Raw genomic sequence first — 17,604 nt, 5'->3', positions numbered from 1 at the left:
AAAATTGAGGTCTCAAGACATACTATCTTTTATAAAAATCACTTCTCTTTTAAATTGAAAGAAAATACTATTAAGAGTTCCAACAATTTATCTTTATCTATCTCCATTCTTATAACTCCAAGTATGATTTTTTTTTTCTCATATAACTATATTGTTGCTACTGAGAATATGATTTTCTACTAAGAACACTGTTTCTAATCCACCATGGAGGTCCACCTGTTCTAAGAGAATTTCAGCCTACCTTGAAGAGTTTCATACTAATTTGTTTTCTATACACACTATAAGTTCTAAATACCCTATCAATAACTTTGTAGCATATCATACTTTATCTTCTAATTTTAAATACACTATTTCAATCATTTCTTCCTCCTTATATCCTCACCAAGTCTCTACCTCTGTCTACATTCAAGATTCTTCCATCTAAGCTAGCTGGGAATGAAAAATATATATCCCTGCTTCAGGGATAATAAATTATGTAAATAAAATTTTTATTTGAATTTTCTTTACTTTCGACACCTTTGGACTGCTTGTTTCTGAGTCCATCTATTCCTTTTTCTATTCTGCTTTTTATTTGTAACACACTATTATTCCTTCAATAATATTTTTCAGGTTTTTGGCTTTTGCAGAATCGATAAACAAATATTGAGGAATTATTACCACCGTATTACTGTGTCATTGCAGGTCCTTTGTATGGAGTAATTTTAGATCCTGGGAGATCTCCACCAATAGTTTAAGTGGATTGGCAATAGCCTAGAAGTAATTGGATAAAGGTTAACCCCAATGGAGCTGCCAAAGGTGTACTAGGTATTTCTCCTTGTAGAGCATTTTGAAAGAGCGAAGTGTATTGGTTTAAACTATGCATTTTGTTGATGCATTGATGGCAATAGAAATAGCGGAGCAAAAGGGTTGGTGTGCTCTCTGATTGGAATTAGATTCATTTTGGTCATCAAGGCTTTTAATTTTAGTAATCCCACATTGGTAGCTTCCAAGATTAGAAATAGATGGTTTAATTGTATACGATTTATAAAAAATATGAATTTTTAAGGCAATTTCTTGTGGAGAAAAACTTGCCTTAAATTACACAAAGAAAGGTTTGGTGGAATTCAATTCCTAATTTTCCTGTGCAAGATTTCTTTCACAATAGGTATAACCTTCCTAACTTTAGATAGATTATTTGAATGAGAGTGCTGGGGCCTCTGTGTTGGACATAGGTGTTTTTTGGTTCATGGGTTTGGTTTATGTTTCCCATGATTTGTGTACATTTTTTTATGGTTAATAGATCTATGGTGCTGATGCTTTTGCACATCAATTATATAAAGAAAAGGAATTACATGAAAAATATCCATATTATTGACAATATATAATTAATTGTAAAAACATGTTAGTTGCGAATAAAAAATACAATGTTAATTAAAATGAGCAGAAAATATCACGAAAGATTCCATTACCAAATCATCATGCTCGAGGATATTCCGGGTTCTTTTACTCTAAATAGCATAACTTACTCTAAACTAACAACAGAAAAGAAACCTATGGTTGCTATCTGTTATTTTTAAACAACGTTATCCTTTCATTAATGGCTATGAATATTTTATTTAATTTCCAAAGTAAAAGATTTAGTTATAACACAATGTTTAGCAAAGGAAAAAAATATCAGGAAAGATATTCTTGCATTTTGCGTGAGAGCAGGGTTATATTTTTCCATTTCCTCATTCCCATATGAGTAAGTGTAGGAATCCTTTGCAGGTATTCACACTTCTGAATGCAGATCAACGTAAACTATAAAAGCAACTAATGAATCACAGGATCAATTAAACAGTTCAAATCACTTCATTAAAAAGCAAACACAGGGAAACACAGGATTATAGACATACAACCAATTAGCATATGGTTCTTTTGGTCAAGACATCAAGAAACCTAAAACACCAATTCCCAAAACCCAGAATACAAGGTCAAATAATATAATAACACATCCCCACTAAAAATTAATTAAAACAAAACAAGACAGTATGAAGATAAGTTAGACCTAATAAATTATACCAAGGCAATGCTGCTCTCACCACCGGGTGGCTTCCGTACGCCACCTAGGTAGTCTCTTGCTTCTACCTTTCCATCTGCAAAGATGTTGCTGCCACTCATCTCTCGTAGTTTGGCCCCACTCAATGATTTCTCAGCAGATGAAGGTGGCACATCACCTTTGAATATGTCATTCCCGGAAAGTTCTGCATATTTCTTGTCATAGATCTTCTTTGCTGTTTTCATTGGTTCCCCAGCAGCGTTGGTTTCGCCTTGATCTCCATCGGCCTGTACACCAAGATCACAACACAAGCCACTTATTTAAAGATGGCCAATCAAAAATGCTAAACAAAAACATCACCGTACGCACTATGCATGAAGAACATCAACTTTACTTCCTTGTAAAATCATTTCACAGGTGACGTGTTTATCTAAAAAATGTTCAATATACATTTTTTTCCCTTCTCAAGGGAGTGTGTTCCCCCACCAAGCATAAGACCTAATCTCCTCTACTGAAGGCAAACGGTGGATCCGTCCCAAACCAATTTTGCTTCATTCACAAGAGATGGATATGGAACCCAATCTCTTGCTGAGGGGGAGGAGAGCGCTTGCCACTCATGCCAACCAGAGTTGATTAACAGAGTCCTATATGTACTCTGTGCCCTTAGATGCTATTAAAGTATCCAAATTTTAAATTTCTCGAGAGTGATAAATATATGAAAAATATTCAGGGTTAGCAAATTAGAGTGGTGCATACATGACGTTCTCCAATGCCTATGCTCCCTTTTAACTCAAGTATGCGAGGAGTTATTGGACTGGGTTTGATTTCTGGTGGTGGAGCAAATATGTCATGACCGCTGAGCTCCTTGCACTTCGCATCAGAAAGTTGTTTTTTCAATATCGAGTCTTCACTTTCCAAAGTTCCACTTAGCTCACGCTGCTTGGCCACCTCAGGCAAGGAAGTGGGTTTTTTTGGAGAAATACTCTCCTCCTCACCAAAGGAGATATGGCTGATTCCAGCAATCGTTTGCTTTAATTCAACAATGAACAAGAAAGCTCCAAGTTAGCCAAAATCCATGACTGACACAATATGTAAAATCATCTGTGTTCTTGCATGTATACACACACATATATATCAATACCTGGTACATTCGTACTCCAGTCTTATTTGGGTTCGTACTGCCAGCTTCTGAGGGGTCGTCTTCTCCATTGGGTACAAATATTCCACTACCAGTTATCTCCTTCATCTTATACTCCGAACAAGGCTTTCTGGAAATTCCACAATTAGACAACTTCAGATGCAACACAGCAAAATTGATCTAGGATTCACAACACTGCCTCCCGTCCTTATAAAAAGGACCGGAAGGAATATGATTAAAAATTTGAATTCATATTCATTTTAATCTAGTCTAGAATCATAATAAAGTAGGGACAAGAAAATGAAAAACACAAAGTATAAGAAAAGAAAATCAATGTTCTGTATGTATTATACTTCTTTATTTTCACGCAACCTCCAAGACTGGAACAAAGGGAAAGGGGGATAAAAGATGGACGAACAAACAGTGTTTTCTTAACTCAGAGACAGTATATAGTAGGAAATTTCAGTGATATGACCCATTTCCACAAAAGAGTGATGATGGTAGCTCAGAAAGTGACAGTGAGGAATTAGAAAACAGAATATGAATGAGTGCTAGAGTTGTGGGTTTTGCAGGGACAAGAGTGAGAATGAACACAGCTTGAATTTAATTTCTCGTCACTATTTAAATCTAGCCTCAGGTTGTAAATGTGACTTCCCCACTCTAATGGTAAGGAATACATGTAGCCGAGCTGAACCGAGCTAGCTCTTCATCCAAAGAATAAGACGTGGTGAAAATCAGGAGGAACAAGAAAGCAAGGTTAAAACGATAGATCCAATCATCCAAATCCAACAAAATCAGCCAATCTCATTTGCCCCTTTTTTCAAAACACCCGCTTCAATTAAGGGGTGAATACGTAAAATTAGAAGATACTCCAAAGAAAGATTGCGACCAAAAACAGAAACAAATTATTGATCATACATCAATGACCGAAAGAAACGGTGAAAATATACAGAGTCACACACAAATTGTGTATATTTTGGAGAAAAAAGAAGAAGCCCCTTTTGAAATTTCAAAACAAGACCCAACGGGTTAAAAGTTTGAATGATAAAAAAAATGATGAGAGAGAATAGACTAGATCTCACCGTTTGTTTAAGCTCTCGACTTCTTCATCGGTGACCTGACCCCCAAATACGACCTTCCTGATCCCATCGGACGGCTGAAATTCCCCAATAGAAGAAAAATAAATAAAGAAGTTTTAAAATTAGCGAAAGAAGAAAGAAAGAAAGAAAGGGAATATACCTGGTGGGAACGAGAGGCGGAGGAAGGAGGAGGTGGGGAATCAGAAATAGGAGTTTCCGACCAAGTAAGCAGATCTGCGGTTGAAGTGTGCGGCTTCCTCACCGGAGTGGTTCTCTCCATATTGCCGACTACTGCCCTGCTCGACCAATTAATCAACAGTTATTAGCTATCACTCATTCCTCCCTCCCTCTTCAGTCTTCAAAATCTCCCAATAAAACAAAACACAAAAAATGACAACAAAAAAAATGGAAGGGGGGACCGTGCCTGTTCCTGGGTGCGCAAGGTCGTTATGTTAATCTTCAGCACACAAATGACGACGATGACCTCCCGATCTCCAAGATTCTTTTTGTTTGCTCAATGGTAGGGAGAACACACCAGAAACTTTATTTATTTATTTATGTATATATATAAGAGCAGGTAATCTTAATGTGTAGAAAAAAAGAGACTGGAGTGTAGAGTAGTACAAACAAAGTAGAAGCTACTCTTCTTCTGTTTCAAAACAAAGCAAAGCCCAACCACGCACGCACACACTCTCTTTCTCTTTCTCTCTCTTATATAACCCTTCCGTTATCTTTCTTTCAACTTTTTCTTTTCTTTTCAATTTTCCCTGTTAATTACTATTTACTACTCTCTCTCCCTATTTTTTGAATCTCAAACCGCCCTTGTATATTTTGTAACTAGGGACTGTAAGCATGTGCGCCGCATGTACCGCCACATGTCGGTTGTTACAAGGGAGCACAGAAATATTACTTCTTTGCCCTCAACCCAAACCCAAATGCTACTGTTTTGTTGTCCCCGTTTTCTTTTCTTTTGTTTTCCTTCTTAAGCAAATCACCCACCCACTTTGTGGAGATGATGATGAATTGGAGTGATTTTACCCTCTTTTTTCTTTCCTACTAAATGTAGTAAAAAATTAGCCACATAAGCCAAATGCTACTGAAAAACATGATGTAAAGGGAAATAATGTAATATTTGTGGAGTCTGATTTAGCAAAAGATGATTTCATAAACAGGGATTTTTGGCAGCGGTGATGAAGTTTATTTGCAAATGGTAGGTAGTTTTTTGAGAAGAATGAGTGAATTGAAATTAAGAAGGCAAAGGCATGTATGTGGGTGGGTGATGGTATTCCTCTTTGGCAGGAAACAAAAATGTGGGTGGTCTTATGGGTGTGGGGAAATGGCAACTAGTGGGTTCTACATAGAAGCAAAACACATTCGATGGGATCAGATATCTCGTGATGTTCATGTGCAAAAAGTCAAGGCCTGCCAACTAATTTCTGACTTTATAAAATTTTATTCTTCGAAAGAATGGAGGGAGAAGCACTCAATCAAGTGAGCTTTTCCCAGAATTGTGAGATTGAGCTTCAATTCTCTTTTATTATATTTCACTGAATCATAAACCATTCGTGGGACACAAGCAAAAAACATGAAGAGCCTTCACGTGTGCCAAATGCCCATCTCTCATCTCTCATCTCTCATCAACCTTGTGATTCATAATTATCGACTTGCTGCTCTCAAAGATCAAAATCCCCTCCTCACATGCTCCCGACACAACCTTTACCTTTTCAGCTTTTCTTTTCCTTCTTTGCCAAAATCTCCACTCCCTAATCAAATTAATAAACATTGCTAAATAACAATGGCCAGGGCATTTTCGTCTCTCATCATAATTTAGGTGATTGTGGGAATGTAACGGTATCCAACCTAACGGTATCCAAACTCCAACCAGCTGCTTGAAGCACTTATTTCCCCAATATTTCAAATTTTAAAATTCTTTTGCAACTCAATTCCACAAATCTCCTTCCCATACTCTCTTACTTCTTTTTTCAAAACAATGTTTAGGTTGCGGATGATAGTGACCTCTTTCTTTTTTGTTTTTTTAGTATAATACTAATAACATCAGCTTTTCTTACAAATTTAAATTAAGTAAATTATTTTTAAGTCTCTCGTTATCTTCAAATTTGATTTTATCCTATTTCAATATTTAATATGTCTTGGGAAGTGTTATTTGCACCTCTGTCCTCTTAATCGCACCTTTAAAAGTAAATGAAACGAAATTACTATTGTGTCCCTAATTCTTTTTTCTTTCCTCCAACCTTCAAACTAGACAAAGTTTAACCATATAAGAAAGATAAATAAAAACTTAAATTATTAAAATTTATTAATAAACATTAACAAGTTTTAATAAATACTATTTTTTAATATTATGTTCATAGAAAACACAACTATTTTTTTCACATAAGAAAACCCGTTTAAATCACTATAAATGAAATATAAAATGGACTAAAAAATTAAAATGATATATATATATATATATATATATATATATATATAACTGTAACATTAAGAAATATAGTAACTTTTAATATTTGTTAGTCATTCACTTCTTATTAACATTTTCAAATTTTCTATCATAATAATTAATATATTGTGTTCACTATTTTTAACATTCATTTGCATGTGTGACAATTCTCCTTTCATGAAGTAGTATATTTTACAACCATAAGATGCATCAAAGTATATACTCTTATACTTTTAATATAAACCAGTCTAACAAGTTGTGATTAAATATCCTAAACCTATTTTAAATATTTATTTCACATTTAAAGTAGAAATAAATTCCTAATATGAATTTAATGTTTTTTTTTTATATTTTTAATATCAAATAAACGATTCAACAAGCAATATATATATATATATGTGTGTGTAAAACTTATAACATTCTTACGATTTTTCCTTTTTATGCTTTTAATATTCAGTTTGATTATTATTTGTTACCAAAAACTTAAATTTTTCTATCTCTATTAATCTATCGTTTTCAATATTTTTAATTTTAATTTGAGTTTCAATATTTTTCTAAATTCATTATGAATAATTAAAAATAATAATATGTCACTATTATCTTTTAAATCATCCGTTAAATAAAAATTTGAATCTTAGAAGCTATATTAATTATAATAATAATAATAGTAATAGATGATTCTACTATTCCTAATGATAAAAGTGATGATATAATAATTTTAGAAATACTGTTAATAACAGAGTTTTCAATTTGAATTGCATTCTTTTGAAATTACGATGGATAGATTATGATTAAAAGTTTCCATGAAGAGTTTCTTGTTATATAGTGATGAAGATAATAACGATTATTGTTAAGATAATAGTGACAATTAGAAGGAGAATCATGTTGAGAGTTTGTAAAATATAACAGGTTAATTAGATTAGTGTAAGTTTAACCATACTAGTGTCTGTCTTAAGTTAAAACTCATATTTGTTCATATCATTCCCGTCGCTGACAAAAAAAATTTCCTGTCGCTCATGCATGAGGATTATAAAATTTATGTTTTTTTCCTATTGCCATTTGGACAATGAATATATAGGTACTTATACAAATATTTATTAAATATTAAAAAAATGTCAAATGATAATAAATAATTTATAATTAGATAAATTTTAAAATAGAATATTAAATGAAGTTAGAGTGATAGAGTATAAGAGGAAGTGGATATGTATAAACTTATCTTTTTACATATCAGCTTAAAAAAAGTCCAGTATAATCAATATCTAAACAATCAATATCCAATAAATATGAATATTTCGTGTGAATATCAAGATTGGCCCAAACCACATTGGCATATAAGTTATATGATCAAACATTTGTGAGATGGTCACTAAATCACATTCTTTCTAAAATAATTATTCATCATCACTATTCCTTTTATTTTAAGAGAAAACGATGATGATTATGTTAACCTTATAATAATAATTAAAAAAATAGAAAATATTAAACTGAGATTCACTTAAAAAATATACGGCTCAGTTCCTAAGTTCCAATGACACATTGATAAATTATTTTGTAATTGCAACACTAATATATACATTTTTGGTAAATGAGAATACCTAAGAAGCGATGTTGTCACTTTTCCCATTTTTTCAAAATAAACTTTTTTAATAAACACAATTTCTCTTCTTTAGAAATATATTTAACATGTACCCTAATATTTTTTAAAAATATATCAATATTAATAATGAACAACTTACTGGATCCAAGCAACCTTGCATCTATAGCCAGAACTTTGTGTTATTTCCAACTAATAACCCCCAAATCCAATGGTTGTTTTCCATGGTTCAAAATAAACGTGATTTCTTTTCAGGTTTTCTAATCAGGGAAGTATAGCTTCTGTTGGAATTGAGTTCTCACGCTAATTCCATCATGAACAAATTTCTTATGTCGAGGTTTCTTCAATCCTATGGCCTCCATCAAAACAAAAGGCATAATATGTTTGAAACTTTGAATAAGGGTATCAGATTTTAGTTCATCTTTTAAGAGAGGGATACATATTCAAAGCATAGGGTTTTGATGATTATAGAGTTTGAGGTTGGGGAGATTAGTTGCATTTTAGGGCGAATGAAAGATGGACCAGAAACCATGTGTGAAAAAAATATGACATCATGTTCCATACTTTAGAGCTAACCTAACTTGAAGCACACCCAACCATTCCTTAAAGAAGCCATAAGGTCAGTCTTCTACTAGGTTCTTATGACTCTTGATTTCCCTCCACCATCTACCAATTGTCATTTATCTCTTACCATCGTGATGATCTTTAGATAGCAAGAAACATAATTGGATATATAGTTTTGTACTGTACGAAATTAACAGTCCAAGCTGTACAGTTCATGTTTAAAATAATATACACTATGACAATTAATTAGCATCATTTTCATCTTAGCACTGTTTCCATTTATCTGCAATAAAGGTTTACCAGCTGGTGAACTTTCATCCTAATTAACTCAATAACTCACCTCCAAGTCTGCATCAGGGTCTGGTAGTGACACCAGAAAAGCTTGCTCAGAATGGCAGCAAAATTTTAAAACTTTATTGTGACAAAGCAATATTTCTGAATTTCTTAGCTGGTAAGCAATATTTGTATATATTTTGGATTTTACTTTTGATAATTCCATTGGGGAAGTAATATTTGCTACATTTTATTTTATTTTTATTTCAAGATGAGAGAAACTACAAAACTTGTTGAGGAATGAACTCTCTGCATGAGCGTTTTTCTTAACACTATAAATTACTATTATGAGTTGACGTGTTAATTTAATCAACAATTTATCCTCCGTTTTTCTATTGATTTTTTTTTAATGTGATTGGAACTAAGAGAACGATCTCGATCGGTTGGCTCTTTCTTTCTTTATCTTGAAACAATCCTCACTCTCCTTTCGTTGCTCTATTTCTTGTTTCCGTGAACTCCAAACTCAGATTGTACCGGCAAAAGACATTTTGATGCTTTAGTGAGAATTCAGTACATTACTTAGGTTTTGTTAATGCTATTTAGTTATAACGGTTTTGGTTGTGTCGATTGATATTGGACCAGATGCCGAATCAGAGTGTCGGTCATATGGATCTTATCAATACAATTTTCTTTTAATTTAGTAATTAAAAATAAGTTATGAATTATTAGAATAAAAAATAGAATTAGGGATAGGAAAGTTGTATTCGCAAGCGTATTTTAAGATAGCTAAAATTTGCTAATATTATTTCTTTTAAGATAAATGAGCTTATGTTAATAAACTTATAAATATTTTCTTATATGTACATCTGGATAAGTTTTAAGATCTATTGTATTGTCAACGTATTCTTACTAAAATGGAGCCATATTACAAATTAACAATTTTATTTATATATTTATATATAAAGTTATTGATTACATTTAATAAAGAAAATTGATAATTATATTTTAATTCGAAAATATAAAAAATAATAATTTATGAGAATCTTAAAAGTAATAAACTCAAGAGATATTTTGATAAACTGTATGGTTTGAATTTTATTATTTAATTATCACCGTTTGTTGTATTATTGTTAAAAAAAAACACCGTTTGTTGTAGATTATAATTTTGTTAGATGATTTTCACGAGATTCCCCTTGCAGTATTTGTAGCGTAACTATTCGACAGAAAGTGTTAGCATTTGAACTAGATAGAAGCCTTGGGATGAGAAATAGAAACATTTTATGTAAATAAATAGCTCCAATGCTTATCGGATTCACAAATTAGTATCTTACGACGAAACAAGATGTAGGTCATGATAAAAGACAAAAGGAACTTCGAAACAGACATTTGTTATGTCTTAGAAATGCCATCGAAGCTAACTTTCCTGAGTTTCCCAAAAGAGTTTCCATTAGCATTACAAAATCATACCCAAAGGCAGCTTTAAAATTATTGAGTCTTGAGAAAGAGTAAGATGCAAAACATGCAAAAAAAAAGTGAATTTTATTAGTTGTATAACAAGTTTTAAAAAACCTTCACATTTCCAATCTCCAATAAGCAATTACGAAAAGAAAATATCAACTCTCATTGTAGATGAGAGGCCGAGACCAAATTTACATGTATCAAAGGATTCCTTATACGTTACGTTGGCACGCATGGATACGAATATTTTCTTTAGAGACAAATATATTATAAAGGTCATAGTATTCCTTAAATATCTTTAATATATTTATTTATCTATTGTTAATAAAAGTTAAACATTACAAATCTATATAACTTCACCTTAAAAGAGATGTAAATTTTTTATTTTATTTTAAGGCATTGCCACTCTGTTTAATTCATTATTACAGACTTGAAAAATAGAAGTTTTTACTAGTATTATCAACTCGATTCAACGTATTTAAATCTACAAGAGAAAGTATAATTCACGTATTTAAATCCAGCACACACCACAAATGTTTGAATTTGAAATAAATTTATGAAGAAAATGCGCTCTTCACCAGTTTAGGCGAATATCATAATGAAATTGAATTATCGAACTTGAATATTAAAAGAGTTAGATAGCGGGTCGGTGAGCAACATGATATTACTAGTTGCTTGTGGTCCTCCATGCTTTAATTCATAGAGTATCACAAATCTATATTTCAAATTTTGTTTTTAATAATATTGCTTAATTGTCATGCATGAGTTGTACTCATTTCAATTGCAGTACAGCGAAGAGACTCAGTTGTGGTGGGTTTAATATAATAAGGCAATATATTCATAAAAATACAACTAGTTGAGCTTTTGTTTCTTATTTTTTAATTAGGAGTTGTAAGTAGAGAATACTTGTTTTTACTTATATATAAATTAACATATTTATATAATATAAGCAAAATAGAAAACGTGCTACTTTTAATAAAATATATTTATTTTATCAGTTAATATGAATTTTGATTATAAAGAATTTAAAATTTTAGAATTTTGTTAGAATAATTAGATTACTCAAAATTAAAAAAAAATTATAAAAAAAAGTAAAATTCTTCATATCGCCCACCGTGGGGCTCGAACCCACGACCACAAGGTTAAGAGCCTTGCGCTCTACCAACTGAGCTAGACGGGCACTCCATGAAATGTTGCATGTTACAAAAATACTGAGTATCTATACCGTCCTCCCCGTCTCTGATTACCAATCTTGCCTAATGCCCATGGGCGTAGCAGTTGCCGGTATGTGCACTCTTTCTCCAACACTTTCTTCCTTCAAGCACCCCACCCGCCTCTTCTCAGCCTCTGATTTCGCTGCAAAGCTTCGATTTCCTCCTTCAATTCGACTTCGAGCTTCTTCCACTGCCGTCATCAACACCGAAACCAATTCAACAGTAACACTTCTTCTCCCTCCTATGGAATTTCCCTTTGACGCACATCTTAATTTTCTTTAGGCGCTTTTTGTCAAACACTTGCCCGAGGAATGCAATTTTGTGTTTAGGAATCTGTCGTAGTTGAAAAGGAAGTGGGCAATAGCTGCAACTCGTTGGCCTGTCCTGTCTGTTATGATTCCTTGGCATGGAATGGTGGTCCTGGTTTGTCCATGTTAGTCAATTTAATAATCGGTTATTTCCTTCCGCTATACGTGAGAATTTGGTCTCTTCTGCTCTTTTGTATTCATTGTGATAATTTTTTAAAGCAGAGATACGATCAGTGGATCTAGTTTTCAATGTGGCACCTGTCAGAAAACATATGTTGGTAACCAAACGCACATTGATCTCACCGCTACAGGTGGAGCTAAGAGCTATGGCGAAACGATGCCAGCTTCCACAGAGCTTTTCAGGCATTTTAGTTCTCTGTCTTTTTCTTGATATGAAGTTTTTTTTTATTGTTCCTGCTCAATCTTTAGTTGTATTTGATGATCTTAGAGGATGGTTTTGTTTTCCTTTTAGTCATGTTCCTACATTTGATATGTTATTTTCTTCAGTTTTATTAGCGAATTTTGTTACCGCTGAACATAGATATCACATGCATATGAAGATTAGTTTGTTAATAATGGCACTCTGCTGCTTAACTGTATAGTTGTTTTGCTGTCTAAATGCTGTGGAGTCGATTCGCCACTTATATGCATACTGATTGTTTGTTGAATCAGGGTGCCATTGATATCATTTCTCTATGAGAGGGGTTGGCGTCAAACCTTTTCTGTGTGGGGTGGTTTTCCAGGTCCTGAGAAAGAGGTTAACCAAATGTCCCTGTTCCCAATAACAATTCCTTTTTTTTTAAATTTTATTTTGTTAGAAAATATGAAAAATATGTGGTGATATCTTCTTAAGAGTATCTAAGATGATCTCTTAAAATTTATTCTTCTTTTATGTTTATTATTTGTTTTGTTATTTAATTAGGATATTTGTAATTGTAAGGAAATTTGATTAGAATTAGATTTATTAGAATTTATTTTGTAGGCATATCATATCATGTATCAATTTATATAAAATAAACTTTGTTGTATAATTCATACACATGCTTCCATTTGTAAGTAGTATACACAAGATTAAAACTTAATTATTTGTCAATGGAAGCTACACATCCTTCTTTGTGATAAAAATAAGGTTTGTTTAGCTTCTAAAGCTTTGATCGTTTACTTGCTTCAATGAAGAAGCAAAATATATTGAGGCAAGACATTGGGCCTATTGGAGGTGACAACAATGAAGATAATGCCTTCTGTCATGTTTGGTATTGTGTTCTTGAGAAAATCAATCTTAACATCATAATTGGTTTTAATCTCCTTAGATGGTGCAAAGCCTCCACAGCGTAACTTGTACAAAACTCTACAAAAGTCTTGAACCGTTCAATCTATAATGCCATCTGTTCAAAATCTTCTTTTGGGGAGTTTTGTTCAAGGTACACAATGAAAGTTTGGCACCATCTTCTGAGGAGACTAAGAACAGTCAAAATGCATCTCGCTTCCTCACGGAGGTGAGTACGCAATCTGAGTGTCAAAAGCTATCCATATTAGCCAATGTGCCCACTCTTAGCTCGTGGATGTCCAGAGAGATATATCAATCAATTTGTTTTATTTACCTTTGGGTTATTGGTGGAAAGAATATGAATTTGGATATGATGCTGCAAAATATAAGATGAAATTATGAAATACTAATGAATCTGTCTTCTATTGTCTTATTTACTTCTATATTAGAAGAATTATCTTGTTAATGTATGACTTCGTTATGGTTGTTTCCTTTTGATGTGCTTTAACACTTAACCACGCTTTGTACTGAATTTGTCTGCAGTTTGAATTGATGAAGGGTTTCCTAAAGCCAGTATTGGGAGGAAATATAGTTGATGCTAGTTGTGCAAGTGGATTGTTTTCAAGATTATTCGCAAAAAGTGGACTGTTTTCTTTTGTTGTTGCTCTAGACTACTCAGAAAACATGTTACAGCAATGTTACGAATTCATTCAGCAGGATGAGAACTTTCCAAAAGGGTAAAAAGTTTATATTTCTAAATTAATTAGAAATTTTTTTTATCTAAATTTTGATTTCATAGCTCTAAGGGATCGATTTAAGCCTTCTTTTTCTTTTATTCATATTACAATTATATTTAGTTAATATTTCTCTTTTTAGGAACTTCATCTTGGTTAGAGCAGACATATCTAGGCTTCCCTTTGTTTCTAATTCCGTTGATGCTGTGCATGCTGGCGCAGCTCTCCACTGTTGGCCTTCACCATTGGCAGCTGTAAGTGAATAATTATTCTCCATGTTTGGATTTTGCAGAAAAATGTTTCATTTGTTTAAAATACCTGTGACAGTGGTTTCTGGGAAATTATTTAGCCATGGTATTTGAGTTGTTTACAACGTTTTTATATTAATCTGAAGTAGAAAATGGAATCCCTTAATGTGTATGCAGTGCCGTGTCAACAACGAGAAGAACATATTTCAAAATTTTAATCATGCTAGCTGATTTTAAATATAAGCATTTTCTGCAAGGGATACCTTTATATTATGGATAAATTACTTCAGCTGAGTTATCACTTAGTAGTATTCCTAGTTTAGTCAGATGTCCATGCCTTGCATCACTCTGCGACTTCACTTTCTTTTTGTGTGATCTTTTAAACAGGTGGCTGAAATAAGTCGTGTTTTACGACCTGGTGGTGTATTTGTCGCAACCACCTACATACTTGATGGTCCTTTGTCTGTTATCCCATTTCGAAGTACATTACGGCAGGTATTAATTTTGAATAATGTTTTTTATACAACATTTTTTCTCGACACTTACTACAGTATTACTTTTTATCTCTGCCTCCCTTACATCAACCATTTTATTCCACACTTCTCTTTCTTCTCTTTGCTGTAAAATAAATCTGTTGTATGATGATAAGTTCTCTAAAATATTTTAGCTTGGAATTTTTGTGTGCAATTGTTGGCGTGCTCCAACTGAATTGATAAACTCAGTAAGAGTAACCAGATTTACTTTGCTTAGTTGTTTTTGTTGCTTTTGTTCTTAATTTGCCAGCTTCAATTCAGTTTCTCAATTATAGGAAGTCTGTATTAATTTAGTTCCTTAATGATATGAAAAGATATCAATCTAGTCTCAGTACTACGCTTCTGCGTGGAAGAAAGAGTGATTTTAATTTCAGATTCCATGACAGGGTTAAAGTATTGTCAACTCAATCTTTCAGACACTAAAATGAATGTTTATTCTATAAAATTTTATCATTTATTTTTATTTCTAAAAGTTTTGAGCAGTGGAATATTTGTTTCACGTTTTTTAGAATATAAGGCAAGCATCTGGGAGCTACATCTTTCTCTCTGAACGTGAACTTGAAGATCTCTGCAGGGCGTGTGGGCTGGTTGGGTTTAAATGCATTAGAAATGGGCTTTTTGTTATGATATCTGCTAGAAAGCCCAGTTAAGGTTTGAGTTTCCCCATGCTCTCTGCTGCCCTGAACACATTTTGCTGAAGCCTGTGTATTTCTTTCCATAATCAAAATTTTCAATTGTAAGCAGACAAAATGGTGTATGTTGATCTGATTAAATTTGTGGTTTGACTTGGTAATATAAATTAGGCTTCACAATAATCAAACCAAGATATGAAGAACCTCACAATAATCAAACCATATTACAGCAGATGGATTATCTGGTAAATCCAGCAAAAGAATTGTTTGTTTTTTATCCGCAAGCAAAAGAATTGTTGCTAGGGATAGTTGATCCACAGCTTCAAACCACATGGGAGCAAAATGCCCAATGTTTTACTGATACTGCTGACATTTGTGTAATTATCCTAGGCAAATTCTCCCACACCTCCATATTTTTTTTTTAAATTCCAACCCAAACCTTCTAAATATATGTTAAGAGTATTTTATATTAGTGGAGAGGGTGTGACATTTTCAAGCGGTGTTGGATGCTTGTGGTGGTTGATTGTGATTGCTTCTGGTGGTGGGTGGTGATGGTGGTGGGTGGTGGTTTAGTGGTTGGAGGTTGGTGGTTGGCAGTAATGAACGTTGGTGGTTGAGATAAATTTTGCGGTGTGTATAGAGTTTGTTTCTGTTCTTTTTTTTAAAAAAAAAAATTCGTGTATACCAGATTATACAATCTAAAACATCCCTTAATGTAATGCCTTAATGTAATGGGAGTTTCTTCCTCCACTCCTACGTTTTTTTCCTGCATTCCCACAATTTTTAAAATTCCGAAACTAACCTTAACCTTTTATTTAATAAAGGGCACCTGTATTTTTTGAATTATGGATTTGTAATCTGGAATGTGTTTTTGAATTATGGATTCTGAAATCTGGAAACAAACTACTGATATGCAAATCTGGAAGATTACCGGACTTACCGATCTGGAAAATCTACAAATGCACCAATCTGGGAGTTTTGCGGATTCAATATTCTGGAAGACAAAAAACAAAATGCGGATTTCCTATTCAATAAACCTAGCGGACTGCATTGTCTAGAATCACAATATATGTACTGTGGAAATAAAAATCCGCAATAAGAAGGAACTATAAATTCGTAAACCAAAAAAAAATTACTTACCTTCTTCTCTGAACAGAGAACCACCAAGAGAAACCACCGAACCACCACCAAGTTGTTGGAGACACCACCTAGAGAAATGCCTTTATGTGCCAAGAAATGGAGTAGTGTTGCCGTTGAGAGAGCAATGTAGTCTGTCTATGTACAAAGGAAGAAGAAAGTGTAGAGTGTGAGTGTTGTGTGCATTTTAGGATTTTTAAAAAATATTAGGGATAAGTTTATCTTTGCATAACATTGTAGGGGTGCAGGAAGAAAAATGTAGGAGTGTAGAAAGAAAAACGTAGGGGTTCAAGAAGAATCTGCATAATGTCATATGTATTTCAGATTATACAATTCAAAAATAAATAAACTCATATCCAAAATATCTTCCAAATTGTCCAATTCCTAACCCATTTTAACATTTTCAACTTACAACCTGAAATATACTTAAAAAAAAATGTATTATTCGTAAATAATCTCTACAATTTTTCCCATCACATCATGCACTTCTCTTCTTTTTTTATTTTACATTTTTGTAAAATTTGTTATAAAATCTATTATACAATTAACATCTTTGAAAACTAAAATAAGAGTAGATGACTGACTGGTAACACGTGCCTATAACAAAATTTGTTAAATTATTGGAGCCTCGAAGCTTTGCACATGTATAACTGAAAATATCGGCATGCAAAATAATGAAATTGTGAAATTTTTAAAATTAACCACTTATTTGCATTGAATTTGATATATAGTTGGAAAACATATAATTAAAGTACATTATATAGCCAGTGTACATCTTTTAACTCAGAAACTAGTTTTTGTAGGATTGAGTTATTTTTAAACATAATATCAACATAACCATAGGAAGTGTTTTGTTTAAAATTAAGATTTTATATTCTCAAGAATGTAATTCACAGGAGGAGTATGATCGGAAAATTATTTCTAGATAGAAAAAAAAGTACGTTTTG

General features: G+C 32.8%; 2 protein-coding genes and 1 non-coding gene across 4 annotated transcripts; 1 reads left to right on the top strand and 2 right to left on the bottom strand.

Annotated features, from left to right (window-relative positions):
* Nucleotides 1-1,807: 1,807 nt before the first annotated feature.
* LOC137823119 (uncharacterized) lies at nt 1,808-5,664 on the bottom strand. Of its 2 annotated transcripts, none has more exons than XM_068628246.1 (6): nt 4,659-5,664; nt 4,395-4,530; nt 4,238-4,311; nt 3,159-3,285; nt 2,774-3,046; nt 1,808-2,304 (listed from the first exon to the last, which is right to left on the bottom strand). In XM_068628246.1, exons 2-6 carry the CDS (start codon nt 4,512-4,514, stop codon nt 2,035-2,037), a joined length of 864 nt encoding a protein of 287 aa, XP_068484347.1. In that variant the 5' UTR covers nt 4,515-4,530; nt 4,659-5,664; the 3' UTR covers nt 1,808-2,034. The 2 variants fall into 2 exon arrangements, with proteins under 2 accessions (XP_068484347.1, XP_068484346.1); XM_068628245.1 differs by having other exon boundaries at nt 4,395-4,525; nt 4,654-5,525.
* Nucleotides 5,665-11,691: 6,027 nt separating this feature from the next.
* On the bottom strand, nt 11,692-11,764 carry TRNAK-CUU (transfer RNA lysine (anticodon CUU)). Its single transcript has one exon. It is a non-coding gene; the product is annotated as a tRNA-Lys (tRNA).
* LOC137821367 (uncharacterized methyltransferase At1g78140, chloroplastic) lies at nt 11,702-15,703 on the top strand. Its single transcript, XM_068625922.1, has 8 exons — nt 11,702-12,020; nt 12,128-12,231; nt 12,329-12,469; nt 12,779-12,863; nt 13,917-14,110; nt 14,250-14,361; nt 14,743-14,850; nt 15,398-15,703. The coding sequence occupies exons 1-8, from the start codon at nt 11,775-11,777 to the stop codon at nt 15,536-15,538; spliced, it is 1,131 nt and encodes a 376-aa protein (XP_068482023.1). The 5' UTR covers nt 11,702-11,774; the 3' UTR covers nt 15,539-15,703.
* The last annotated feature ends 1,901 nt before the right edge of the window (nt 15,704-17,604 follow it).

The sequence above is a fragment of the Phaseolus vulgaris genome, chromosome 9, assembly GCF_000499845.2.
Source record: "Phaseolus vulgaris cultivar G19833 chromosome 9, P. vulgaris v2.0, whole genome shotgun sequence".
In the NCBI taxonomy this organism is placed as follows: Eukaryota; Viridiplantae; Streptophyta; class Magnoliopsida; order Fabales; family Fabaceae; genus Phaseolus; species Phaseolus vulgaris.
The sequence above is the reverse complement of the archived record's forward strand: the minus strand, read 5'-3'. Positions and strand labels throughout refer to the sequence as shown.